Here is a 13390-nt window from a genome sequence, read left to right on the forward strand (position 1 = left end):
CGATTACCCAAACTCAGTAACCGATTACTGGCACTAAAAACAGTCCAAAATTGCATTTTTAACAGAGTAATCGGTTACCCAAAGACCCGTAACCGAATACCCTATAGCAGAATCAATTTTCTGCATTTTAAAAGCTCTAAACCAGTCCCAATTGCCCTATAATCAATTCCAATCATCATGATTCAATTCTAAACGAATTTCCAACATGCAATAGTGATCTAATGTACACATTAAATACATAAAACACAATCTAAGCATTAAATCAAGCATGCATTACATAAAATCACCAATTAGTAATTAATCACATTTATCACTATGGATTTATAGAGTTATCACTCACACCCAAAACCCCAACATGCAATTTCCCACAAATTTTCCCCAAGTCTCTAACTAAGGACTCACCTTGGATCAAATGGAGGTTAAGATGGTGCTCTTGTTACTATTGCATCTCCCTCTTGCTCAAACTTCCATCTCCATCATCAAGAAATCCGTAGCTCTCCATAACACACATTCAGCATAACTGACACAACTTCAAACTCGTTTTTCTCCTTCAAAACAGAAGCTATAAATGCGAACCATAGGTGTAAATCGAAGAGAAATTTGTTAGCTTTCCAATGGGACCAGAATCGTTACGATCGGAGTTACGAGTTGAGAGTTATACCTGATTTAGTGGAGGCTGCCATGGAATACGAAAATGGAACTTGAGTTATGAGTTCTTCTTGGCTCTAATCCCTTTATTCTCCAAAAGAAATGATTCTCTAACAAAGATATACATCCCTCCATCCAAACAACTCCTTATGACTCATGCAAGATGTCTATTGTCCAAAATGCCCTCTAACTATGCCATAATCACAAAGTTGCCATCTTATTGGTTTCTAACCAATATCCTTCTATTCCAACTAACTTTTGGATTTTTCTTCTACTAATCCACTTACTCTTATAATAATCCTCCTTAGTTTATTATAGAATAAGTCTATTGTGCATACCAATTATCGATTAAATGACAATTACCTGGGTCGAAGAATCGGGATATTACATTCTCCCCCCCTTAAATTGAATTCGTCCTCGAATTCTTTCTGATCACCACGGAAACAACGTGTCCAAAACTATACCAACCAGGGGATGAAATTTTCCTTACATTTCTTTTTAGATAATCTCACTACTCTGTCTGAGGGTCATTCCATACGAAGAAACATAATTTGCCAAAACACCTGCGTCCCACTATGCATGGTTAGAACCTTGACTCTCAAGCAACACGTCTATCCAAATACCTCTTCTTGACACACCTAGGAAAAGATCCTTCCAGGGTCCTAGGCCTTCACTGCTCCGCACTGAATCTCCCGAATTTCAGAACCCTAGCAATCCACTCTTGTTGGATATCTGCTGTTCAAACTCTACTGTGTTCACCCTTGTCCAACACACTTACTTAGCTCCTTGAATTACTTCCCGTTCGAGAATTTACTTCCACAACGTCACTTCTGCAACAACACTTCAAATTATTCTCCACTCAAGTCCATACAATGTCATTAGGTGTTAGCCAAATTCCTTGGTCTTAACTTCCGGTTCCCAAAGTGTTAGGATGGTTGTCCCAAGCTTGCCTCTACTTATACAACTATTCCTCTTTACTCGATTCTCACCTCAGTCCTAGATGTATCAATCATTACCGCAATCCATGATGGTGTAGCCTTCCACAACCATAGCATTGATGCCCAACAACTTCGCATAAGGTTTTGCCCACAAAGGTGGACTTCATCGATTAACGTGCGACCATTGTCCAGCTCTTCATGCACGCTCACAGTGCACAAGACATAACCACGAAGAACTTGTGCCAATTGAAATCCTTCACTTACCTTCAGCATTTCGACGGTCTGATACTCAGTCCAACCCTTGTGACTTGCAAGCTAAACTGATGACCTACGAACATCGGACCGCATGCCATCCACAAAATGTATTCCCAAGCTGGTCCATTGACAACACCTCTTGAGTTTATGGTGGATCCTTGAGAGACTGGAATAAAAAAACACTGCTTCGACAATTTCCCTTAGGAAGATACTTTTATCCCAACATAAAAATCCTACAAATAGTTCGTTCGTTCCGACCTCAAAGTTATCGGATTCTTCCTTGATCCGTTGCACTACTCTGATTCCAACAAGTCACACACCTTGAAATCCTCTGAGTCACGTTATATCCATAATTCACTTAGTTTCCATTAATACACAATAATTCCTTATCTACAGTTGTCCAAATACAACACGGGCCAGGACTCCATATACATCCATCATCGACTACTACTCTTCAAAGTTGCATACTCTCCAGAATCAAGCTTCTACTTACTCTGCCATTCCATATAGTTCATCTACCACAACTTAGGTACACGTTTCGATCTCAGGACATTGGAACCCAAATACTCACTGACTTAGAGGTTCGTCCTTGTCACTGATTTCCACAGCGTACAACTGCTATGTTTTTTCAGTCCAACCAATCTTGTTGCTCAACCGGTATATCGAACCCTTCACGATGTACTGCAGCTCATGATAACTCTAGCAGTTTTACACAACTTCTACCCAACCATACACCTTCATTCTCTTAGCGTAGTATCACCTCTAATAACTCGTGCGACTTACTGATATAACAATCCTCCCATAGCCACACTATATCCACACAATCATCTAATGTCTGCTCTATCTCTGAATCTGACATTAAACTGACTTCCTCGGCAGCTGCATCCTTCACTGCAGTGCTTCCAACGGTCTGAGTGTAGCCACAATGCAAGAAATTGCACCTTGCACTTTGCACATCGAACATCTCTCTTATAAACTCCTTAGCAGTTCTCAAACCAAAATGTCCATGCTTTACCAAGATTAACACTTCTCCACTCAGAGTATCTAGCAATACCTTACCAGACACATCACACATCGAACTAGTCCGAGACACAATTCGCATATTCCATCACCGGTCGCCAATGATACATGATAGCCACTCACCATGCTGACCAGGATATCATGACCGCACATGAGTCCCACTCTAGACACTCATGCAAAATTGCCAACTTAACACTTAATGAAACGAGAACGTCTGCAACGTATAATCTGGCTCTAACTCGCGCGAGCACGATCATTCAGAGTCTCTATAAGCATAGTATCAGATCTTGATCCATCACACCATCGCATGTCTAGTTATTCCTTTACTATCGAGCGCGACGTATGGATCCTTATCCCACATACCTTATAAGAGTCTGGATCTGCGTCTCATGAGTATCACGTCAGAATTCTACCTTGAGCTTCAGATCACCTTTGTCCCACACGTGTCGGAAAAATATGACTCACGCATCTCTGTGCACGATAGCGATACTGTGGCATTATACCTTTCTGGTAGTACCAACATGGTGGTCTAACTCCGAGGCCATGAATTCAGGTAACCTACTTCAGTGGCGTATAATGATCCCCACACGTATCCTATAGTTGCAATCGACAAGTGTCTGAACAGGCCTCCAACAGGTTCATCGTTCCTCAAGTCCTTCGAATCACACTCCTCAGGATGATAAAACCTGAGAGTGCTACACATCAAGGTTACTTACTCGGAAAGCCAAAACGCCAAGCATGAAGATTTGAAGTTCAACTTCGGATTACCATGCAGTGCGCGTACCCACTCGTCCCACGCATGCATGAGATTCCAAGGATAATTCAGTCCAGATAGGAATACTATGGTTCCTAACATTCGACTCAACTGCGATCATCCTACTGACGTTCCAGATAGATCTTAGTTCTTACTCGCCTGAACGCCCAACGCCAAGCGTAGTTCTATGGCTTCACTCGGGGTCAGACAAACAACAACTAACAAGAACTTAGGTCATTGCATTTCACGCTTCTACATCATTTCATATTCCATCTAGCGTAGTTCTAGAACTTAAATTATGATAAGAACGGAAATGCATGCCCTCTTCCACCGACAAGGTATTCAAGCTTCGCCAATCTTAAGTTACCACACTCATACATTCCACCAACATCTACTAGGTAACTACTCTCGCTTAGGGTACTTCAAGTTGGATCAGGATCTAATACTTCATCCATCCAATTACTGTCCGTACCAGCGCAATCATAAAGGTCTAACTCTTCTATCCGCATTTCCAAAGGTCATTCTATCCTATTAGCTCATCAGTCGCACTTAACACCGGCAGCATCATCAGTACTGAATCCTAATAAATCCCAGCTCAACACCTTCGGAGAATCTCACTTACAAGGCTCCTATTCAATCCCATTTGGATTTTCCTTGCTATTACCAAGACTTAGAGAAAGCTTCACTTCGTTCAGTCAAAAATCCTGGGGGTTCTAGTTGTCTCCATCCACATCTTGACAGTTCGGGTATCACTATTTCGCGTCAAACGCTCTCCTTAAGCTTGACGACTCCAATATCCCTTCTACTTACTTCGTCCAATAAATCCAACTTCCATATACAATTCGCCACCCAACCGATCCTTTCTACTTGGGTTCACGACACTTACAGGTTTACGAGTCCTCGTGGCGGCTCTGCCTTAATTCTACTGTCTCACACTCAGTCGATGAGTTGATCAAGTTCAACAACTGAATGAGATATCAGTAAAATCAGGCTGGCAACGCACACTTGAGAGGAGGAAAAGAATTGCTAGTGATGTCTCATGGCTCGGCCGAGAATCGACCTGCTCTAATACCAACTGTAACACCCCATACATAATTGACTAGTATATTATGCATGAAACGTTAATAATTGATATTAAGTACATACAAAAGCCAAGGATACAAGATGATCCATTTAAAATACAACATGAAATAATAATAATAATTACAAAACACGTGTCTTCAATGGATCTTGCACAGCGGAAAGATGAGATCAAACGAGGTTTTCGAGCCAACACCACTTCCAAGTCTTTAGTCCGAACCTGCTACTGACCAACCACTACCAAACTGCACCTGAAAAAAATATAAGTTGATTGGGGTGAGATTACTAAATCTCAGTGAGTCCTCCTATCCTATGGGTCTACTCGGTTCTATAGGGTACATGCATCAACAAAAACGAATCCACCATTGATCCGGGGTTTATCCTCACATCTGGTACAAGTACGGAGCAAACACATGAATCGTCCACCATAGGAGTCATCGCATCACAGTACACAAATAGTACAACAAACACGTATGCAGACCTATACCCATGTATGGGGAATCCAGAAGTGATAACAACCAAACTACCAAGGCTGCACACACACCCTCGGTGGGTTCACCCATGCCTATTTGTCAAGAGACTTGCACAAGCACCCTGCAAGAGTGATTAAATGGGTTCGCACAAGCCTACTTGGCTGCAAGATGACCTTGCCTAAGAGGCGACACCGTCCCATTAACCATCTGTACGCACGTGGTGTTAACGGCAAGTGCAACACGCCGTCTCGACGCATGAGCCCATCCGGGTAGGAACCTAATGATGTAGCCTACATGGCATCACTAGAGATGTTTACCTGTTATGCGTAGGCTTACTTAGCCGCATAACGCCATCATACCGAGCACGCAAGTGTGTTAACGACAAGTGAGTAAAACCCCGTACGGAAACTCACGAGCACACTGCAACAGTAGCTCAGGTGTGTTAAACATACCAAGAACGCCAATGTGTTAACTGCAAGTGAGACACGCCACATAGACTCTCACGAGCACATCGCAATGGTAATTGGAAACTAGTCCATATACAATGGTGCCTTACCACCTAGTAGTGGCCCACTTCGATTCTAGCATACCACACGCATAACAAGCGTCAATCACACAATACAATCAATCCCGAATGTTTAACCGAAACAACGGGCATTAATGATCATTATCACACAAAGCATCATGCCACAAACAAGCAACCATCTCAAAACGTCAATCGAACGGACGGATAAACATAATATGATCATCATAAAGCATATCAATATAATGCATTAATTAATGATCCTCATATTGAGAATCAACACATCCATGATCATAAACAACATTAACATGTTCAAATACAATTTAAACAAGTCTCACCCGACTAAGGAGGCGTTCGGTTCTCTATTCGGAACGAAACTGCTCTCGGGGGAATTAGTAACGTAAAATCTCGCCCGACGAGGCGCACTAAGTGGGGTTCCAATATTGTTAAATCAAACATTCTGATTTGGGGACCAATTTTATTAGAAAGTACACGTCGCTAGCTTTCCAACGATATAAAGTTTGCGCAATTCCGATACCCGAGCCGAAAGTTACGAATTTCCGAAGTTTGCTGATTTTCCCCCTGCGCCCAGGGTAACCGATTACCCAAACTCAGTAACCGATTACTGGCACTAAAAACAGTCCAAAATTGCATTTTTAACAGAGTAATCGGTTACCCAAAGACCCGTAACCGAATACCCTGTAGCAGAATCAATTTTCTGCATTTTAAAAGCTCTAAACCAGTCCCAATTGCCCTATAATCAATTCCAATCATCATGATTCAATTCTAAACGAATTTCCAACATGCAATAGTGATCTAATATACACATTACATACATAAAACACAATCTAAGCATTAAATCAAGCAAGCATTACATAAAATCACCAATTAGTAATTAATCACATTTATCACTATGGATTTATAGAGTTATCACTCACACCCAAAACCCCAACATGCAATTTCCCACAAATTTTCCCCAAGTCTCTAACTAAGGACTCACCTTGGATCAAATGGAGTTTAAGATGGTGCTCTTGTTACTATTGCATCTCCCTCTTGCTCAAACTTCCATCTCCATCATCAAGAAATCCGTAGCTCTCCATAACACACATTCAGCATAACTGACACAACTTCAAACTCGTTTTTCTCCTTCAAAACAGAAGCTATAAATGCGAACCATAGGTGCAAATCGAAGAGAAATTTGTTAGCTTTCCAATGGGACCAGAATCGTTACGATCGGAGTTACGAGTTGAGAGTTATACCTGATTTAGTGGAGGCTGCCATGGAATACGAAAATGGAACTTGAGTTATGAGTTCTTCTTGGCTCTGATCCCTTTATTCTCCAAAAGAAATGATTCTCTAACAAAGATATACATCCCTCCATCCAAACAACTCCTTATGACTCATGCAAGATGTCTATTGTCCAAAATGCCCTCTAACTATGCCATAATCACAAAGTTGCCATCTTATTGGTTTCTAACCAATATCCTTCTATTCCAACTAACTTTTGGATTTTTCTTCTACTAATCCACTTACTCTTATAATAATCCTCCTTAGTTTATTATAGAATAAGTCTATTGTGCATACCAATTATCGATTAAATGAAAATTACCTGGATCGAAGAATCGGGATATTACAGTGCAAATGCATCACAACAAAATAAAGGAATTTCTTAAACTAAAGCTAGAACATAGGAGGATTTAAAATCTCTCATTTGTACGGTCAAAGAAATAAATGTTTGTGTCTGTTGTAGTACTTGTAAAAGACAAAAGCATTCATAAAAATAGAGAGACAAATAACTGCTAAAACCAAACCTTAATTTATTTTTATAAAGATAGCCAGTCATAGAGATAGAGATAGTACTTTTAAAATATAAGAAACAATAAAGTCAAGGATGAGTTTTTATTACCATTTTAAAATATAAAAAACAAAAACATGATCTGCTAAGTTATTTTTTTTGTCTCCTATAACTATTATCCTTCTATTCTTGCAAAAGTACTCTTTATGTGTAAGAAAAGTGTGTACTATTTATCCTATCTTAAATAAATAAAAGAGAAAAAAGTGTCCTATGTGAATATTTCAACATTTTAAACATAAAAATATATTTTATTTTATTTTGAAATCTTAAAGGAAATTACTATTTTGTAAAAATAATTATAAGCTACAGTATTAAAGATTAGTGGCTAAGATTAATGCTTAATAATAGTTTGTTTATCTATAATTATTATAAGAAAAAGTCATAAATTAAAACATTAGTCCCCAAAAACAATTATATTTTTATTAATTTATTTGTTTAAAAATGTAAATGAGTGAGATATTTCAAAATGGTATTTAAAATAGTAATTTTTTTATGATATTAATATTTTTGACAAGTTTAAAATGACAGTTAATTGTGAAGGTTAGATATTTTTTTGCCTTTCATTTTATATTTTTAGTATTGAATGTTAGATGACTATAATTTTGTTTTCCTTTCTACTTTTAATGCATTTTTAATTTGTTTTTTTATATTTATTTGATTCTATATTCATATTAATGTAGACGTGATTTTTCGTGAAACAAATTCAACCTAAACTTTTTGTTATTACCTTTTTTTTTAAGACAGTGTTTATATGCATTTTAATAAATTAAATAACATTTAGTCTAAATAAATTTGTTCACCTAAACTTTATAGCATTAAACTATTTTAGACTTATTAAAATGTTACATCCTATGTCATAAAAATTTGTATACAATATTAATTTATTTATGAATAAATAAATAGAATTAATTCAAGAAATTGATTTTCTTAATGATACACACAAGTAAAACATTTATATAAAATTATATTCATTCAAATAAACATAAAAATGAAAAGTAAAACGAATAAAGAATTTATCATTCCGTCTTATAATAGGTGTCTTCTTTGAGATTTAATGATTAATTATGTTGAGTTCAATGATAAAATGACTTTATTTATTTAAATAATCTTGTTAATAATAGATAGTACAATAATTATATAATTTAAAATATAATAAATAGGGACAAGTGAGTGGAAAGAAATAATACATTAGTATTCGGAAAAAAAAAATTTGAGACAAATAAAAATGAAAAAAATGACATTGAGACTGAGAAAGTAAGTCTTAATAAGACTACTACCATGTTAACCTATTATTTTAAATGTGAAACAAATGGATCAGTATAAGTCGGTGCAAATTTGTTCAGTACTTAATCCACATACGTGCAATATTTTAACGTGGAAATACCAAACTATAAAAAACTTAATTGGGAGTTTTTCTTATTTGAGAGGGTGCAAATGCATTACAACAAAATAAAGGAATTCCTAAAACTAAAGCTAGAACATAGGAGGATTTAAAATCTCTCATTTGTACGGTCAAAGAAATAAATGTTTGCGTCTGTTGTAGTACTTGTAAAAGACAAAAGCATTCATAAAATTAGAGAGACAAATAACTGCTAAAACCAAACGTTAATTAATTTTTATAAACATAGCCAATCATAGAGATAGAGATAGTACTTTTAAAATATAAGAAACAATAAAGTCAAGGATGAGTTTTTATTACCATTTTAAAATATAAAAAACAAAAACATGATCTGCTAAGTTATTTTTTTGTCTCCTATAACTATTATCCTTCTATTCTTGCAAAAGTACTCTTTATGTGTAAGAAAAGTGTGTACTATTTATCCTATCTTAAATAAATAAAAGAGAAAAAAGTGTCCTATGTGAATATTACAACATTTTAAACATAAAAATATATTTTATTTTATTTTGAAATCTTAAAGGAAATTACTATTTTGTAAAAATAATTATAAGCTACAGTATTAAAGATTAGTGGCAAAGATTAATACTTAATAATAGTTTGTTTATCTATAATTATTATAAGAAAAAGTCATAAATTAAAACATTAGTCCCTAAAAAAATTATATTTTTATTAATTTATTTGTTTAAAAATGCAAATGAGTGACAGATATTTCAAAATGGTATTTAAAATAATAACTTTTTTATGATATTAATATTTTTGCCTTTCATTTTATATTTTTAGTATTGAATGTTAGATGACTATAATTTTGTTTTCCTTTCTACTTTTAATGAATTTTTAATTTGTTTCTTTATATTTATTTGATTCTATATTCATATTAATGTAGACGTGATTTTTCGTGAAATAAGTTCAACCTAAACTTTTTGTTATTACCTTTTTTTTTAAGACAGTGTAAATATGCATTTTAATAAATTAAAAAAAATTTAGTCTAAAATAATTTGTTCACCTAAACTTTATAGCATTAAACTTTTTTAGACTTATTAAAATGTTACATCCTATGTCATTAAAATCTGCTATATTCATATTAATGACCATTAATCTTAGTAGACCTTATGTAACTAAATTATTTGCGGATAAAAACAGATGAGAGAGAAAACAAGATAGAGAAATTGTGCTAGGGCATAGTCCTTGGTTTAGTACCCTTTTTCATTATGGTTCAAGCTAGTAATCGCGACGGAGGAGGGTGGTCTAAGATCATCAGGAACAAAGGCAGAGAGTACAATAAAGCGAGATGGGATATTTGGAGAAATGTTCTCGAAGGAGAAGCTGGGGTTTCCACAACTTTCTTCATAACCGACTTTGAAGAAAAATGGAGAGCAGAAGATTTGTTCTTTGAATTCAAGGAGTTTGGTAAGGTGAAGGAAATTGTCATTCCTCCTAAGAAGGACTGGAGGGGATCGAGGTTTGGTTTTGTGAGGTTTCTTAACGTGGTAGATTCCAGAATGTTGGAGGTTAAGCTGGATAACGTGTGGCTGGAAGGGAGAAAGTTGAAGGCTAACATCTCAAAAATCAAAAGAAAGGAGTTTGTTGCGAATAGACCGAAAGGTTTTGTTCAGTCCAAAGGCCAACAACAGAAGAGGAGTTTTTTACCGAAACAAGAAGCAGTCAACATGTTTCAAAGCTCTGGCCCGTCAAAAAGTTTTGCGGAGGTATTGAAGGGTTCCGCAAATTGTGTTCCTTTAGAGAAGAAGGAAACCAACAAAACCTTCTTCTATTCTACCAGCGAAAAGGAGAAGTTGATTTATAGTAACATGAAAGTGGGGATTATTCTCACTCTTGGCCTTGCATATGGTGTGAATCAGAGCTTATTAGAGGAGGGCATTTTCTCGGTTAGGGCAATACCGTTAGGTCCTAATATCTGCTTGCTAGAGGAGTCGATGGAGGGGGGATCTAGAAGCTTTGCTGAAGGATGGAAGGGAATGGAAAGGCCAATGGTTCAAAGAGGTTAGAAACTAGCAGGCTACGGACGTGGAATGTGCCAAGGCCGCGTGGATTTCGTGTTACGGCATCCCTTGTCATGTGAGAAACGAAAAATTCTTGGTATCTTTGCTATCGGACTTAGGCAGTGTTGCGAGTTTCGATTGCATTAACAAAAAACCAGTCATAATGGATGTTTTGAAGGTAATGGTTTTCACTCACTTTGCAGAGATGATCAGGAATAATGTCTCTGTTTGCATAGACGGTTCTTGGGTCAATATTATGCTAATAGAGGAATCCCAGGTGCATATGGAGGATTTGGAAAACTCAGGAGATAGCTTTTCGGATTCATCAGATATTTCCGGTAGCGTTTCTTCATCAGAGATGGGCTAGGGGAGAGGAAGGGTTGGAGGAGACGGGGGTGGATCGAGGAACGACAGCAGACGTATTTTCAGAAAAGGTTAAATCTGTTTCCCAAAAGAAGGTTAAAGACTTACCTGAGAAGTTGTCAAAAGGAAGGACAGTTGTCGAGTGTTCAGAGGATATCAACTTTGGTGCAGATACTAAGGTTTTATCTCCGCTTTGTTTCGTGAGCCCTGCGAGCTCTAGCATCAAAGAAAGTATTTCCCCTTTTTCTTTGAGTAGGGTAGAGTGCAGCCTAGAAGAAGAAGGTTTTTAGAATAGTGAGGAAGAGGTGGCGTTTTTTAAAAAGGAAGGGCCCGCTGGTTATTTGTAATTGTACCGTCTGAGGTGGAATCCTCACCAATACTTTCCAATGGGCCTTCAAACAACAAAGTTTGTTTATTTATCAAAAGCCCAAAAGATGTTGAGATTTGGGGCCCAGCGGAACAAGGTACTTCTGGACTTGTTTTTTACCAAAGAGTGGAACCGAAAAGTGACGTGGATACCCCTATCCTGGTAACAACTGAAGACGATATTAGGAAAGACCAATTGGTATCTACTTTAGTTCAAGAGAAATACACGGTGGCAGGGGTGTCGGAGAAGATCAGAAAGTTGAAAAATTCCAGAAAGGTGCGCAAGAAAATGAGAGAAGTTCTTCATCTTGGGTCTGTGGTGGAGGATTACGTTTATCCTGCTGAGAATTGCGAACCAACTTGGATGGAGCAGCTTCGGTCCACTATTCCAGGTTCTATTTTATATTCCAAAAACAACTATCTGTCGGGGGCCTACCTCTTTCTTGTGAATCTCTAAACCATTCTAATGTCTGAAATTGTAACTCTAGGATAGTTAATGGTGTGTTGAACAAAGCCTCGATAGGGTTATGGAACTCTATGTTGAGACTGGGAATTTCTAATAAGTCTTCTAATTCTGACCCTGTTAACAAGTTGGGGGAGCTTGAGAAGTGTGAGAAAAAAGAGGAGTCTAATTCAAAAGAGAAAAATAACTTGGTTGTCAAATGATAGTGTTGTCTCTAAATATGAGAGGAGGTGGAAACAGAGCCAAAAGAAAAAGATTTGGTTTCCACAATAAGAAAGGGATGGTAGACATTTGCTTTATTCAAGAGACCAAATTGAGTTTAGTGGACAGTAGTATTGTTAGAGAGTTGTGGGGTGATGATTCGGTGGAGTGGTCTTTTGCGGAGGTGACCGGGGCATCGGGGGGTTTGATAACTATGTGGAAGAAGGACCTTCTCAAACTGATTTTTAGTTTTAAAAGGCAAGGTTTCCTTGGTCTCTGTATGGAAAAGAATGGCAAATTGATTTACTTTGTTAACGTTTATGCTTCTTGCGATAGTAAACGTAGAATGGAATCTTGGAAGAGTTTGTTAGATTTCAAGTCGAATAACGTTAAGGGATCTTGGTGCATAGGAGGGGATTTCAACTCAATTTCCTCTTTGGATGAAAGGGTAGGTAAATCCGGTAGGAGTTATAGAAAAGAGATGTCAGAGTTCAATGGCTTTATAGAAGGGATGGAGTTGGTGGATGTTCCAACAATAGGAGGTAAATTCACTTGGCTCAATAGTAACGGTAAAGTTATGAGTCGAATTGATAGGTTCCTCTTATCGGAAGACTTTATTGAAGATTGAAAGGTGGAAGGTCAATTTATGGGAGTAAGAGACATATCCGATCACACTTCGATTTGGTTAAAAGACAACAAACAAGATTGGGGTCCTAAACCTTTCAAGTTCAACAACTCTTATTTCAATCACGAAGATTTCATCTCGTTCGTCAAGGAGGAGTGGAAAACCATAAACATAAAAGGGAGAGATGATTTTTGTTTGGTAGAGAAGCTGACAATCCTTAAGAAGAGAATATCTTGGTGGAACAAGCAGGTGTATGGGTGGATTGATCTTAACATAGAGAAGGCCCGGGAGGAGATGAATTTTTTCGATAACATGTTTGTTCATTTTGCAGGTGATGTTCCGGAAGAGATGATAATGAAGAGATCTAAGGCGATGGCGGACTTTTGGACTCACCTTAATAAAAAGGAAAGTCTTCTCCGCATCAAAT

The 13390-nt window shown here is 37.2% G+C and overlaps 1 protein-coding gene and 1 long non-coding RNA gene across 2 annotated transcripts; one reads left to right on the top strand and one right to left on the bottom strand.

Moving 5' to 3' along the window:
* Nucleotides 1–235: 235 nt before the first annotated feature.
* LOC131622538 (uncharacterized) lies at nt 236–1306 on the bottom strand. The gene is made up of 2 exons (XR_009289927.1): nt 662–1306; nt 236–562 (listed from the first exon to the last, which is right to left on the bottom strand). It is a non-coding gene; the product is annotated as an uncharacterized LOC131622538 (long non-coding RNA).
* An 11051-nt stretch (nt 1307–12357) lies between these two features.
* LOC131594923 (uncharacterized) lies at nt 12358–12966 on the top strand. The gene has a single exon (XM_058867122.1). It carries the CDS (start codon nt 12358–12360, stop codon nt 12964–12966), a length of 609 nt encoding a protein of 202 aa, XP_058723105.1.
* Nucleotides 12967–13390: the final 424 nt, after the last annotated feature.

This window comes from Vicia villosa, linkage group LG1, assembly GCF_029867415.1.
Source record: "Vicia villosa cultivar HV-30 ecotype Madison, WI linkage group LG1, Vvil1.0, whole genome shotgun sequence".
Taxonomy (NCBI): domain Eukaryota; kingdom Viridiplantae; phylum Streptophyta; class Magnoliopsida; order Fabales; family Fabaceae; genus Vicia; species Vicia villosa.

Coding starts and splice junctions, on each gene's coding strand:
- LOC131594923 (XM_058867122.1), top strand. CDS start 12,358: ATGAGAGGAGGTGGAAACAGAGCCAAAAGAAAAAGATTTGGTTTCCAC.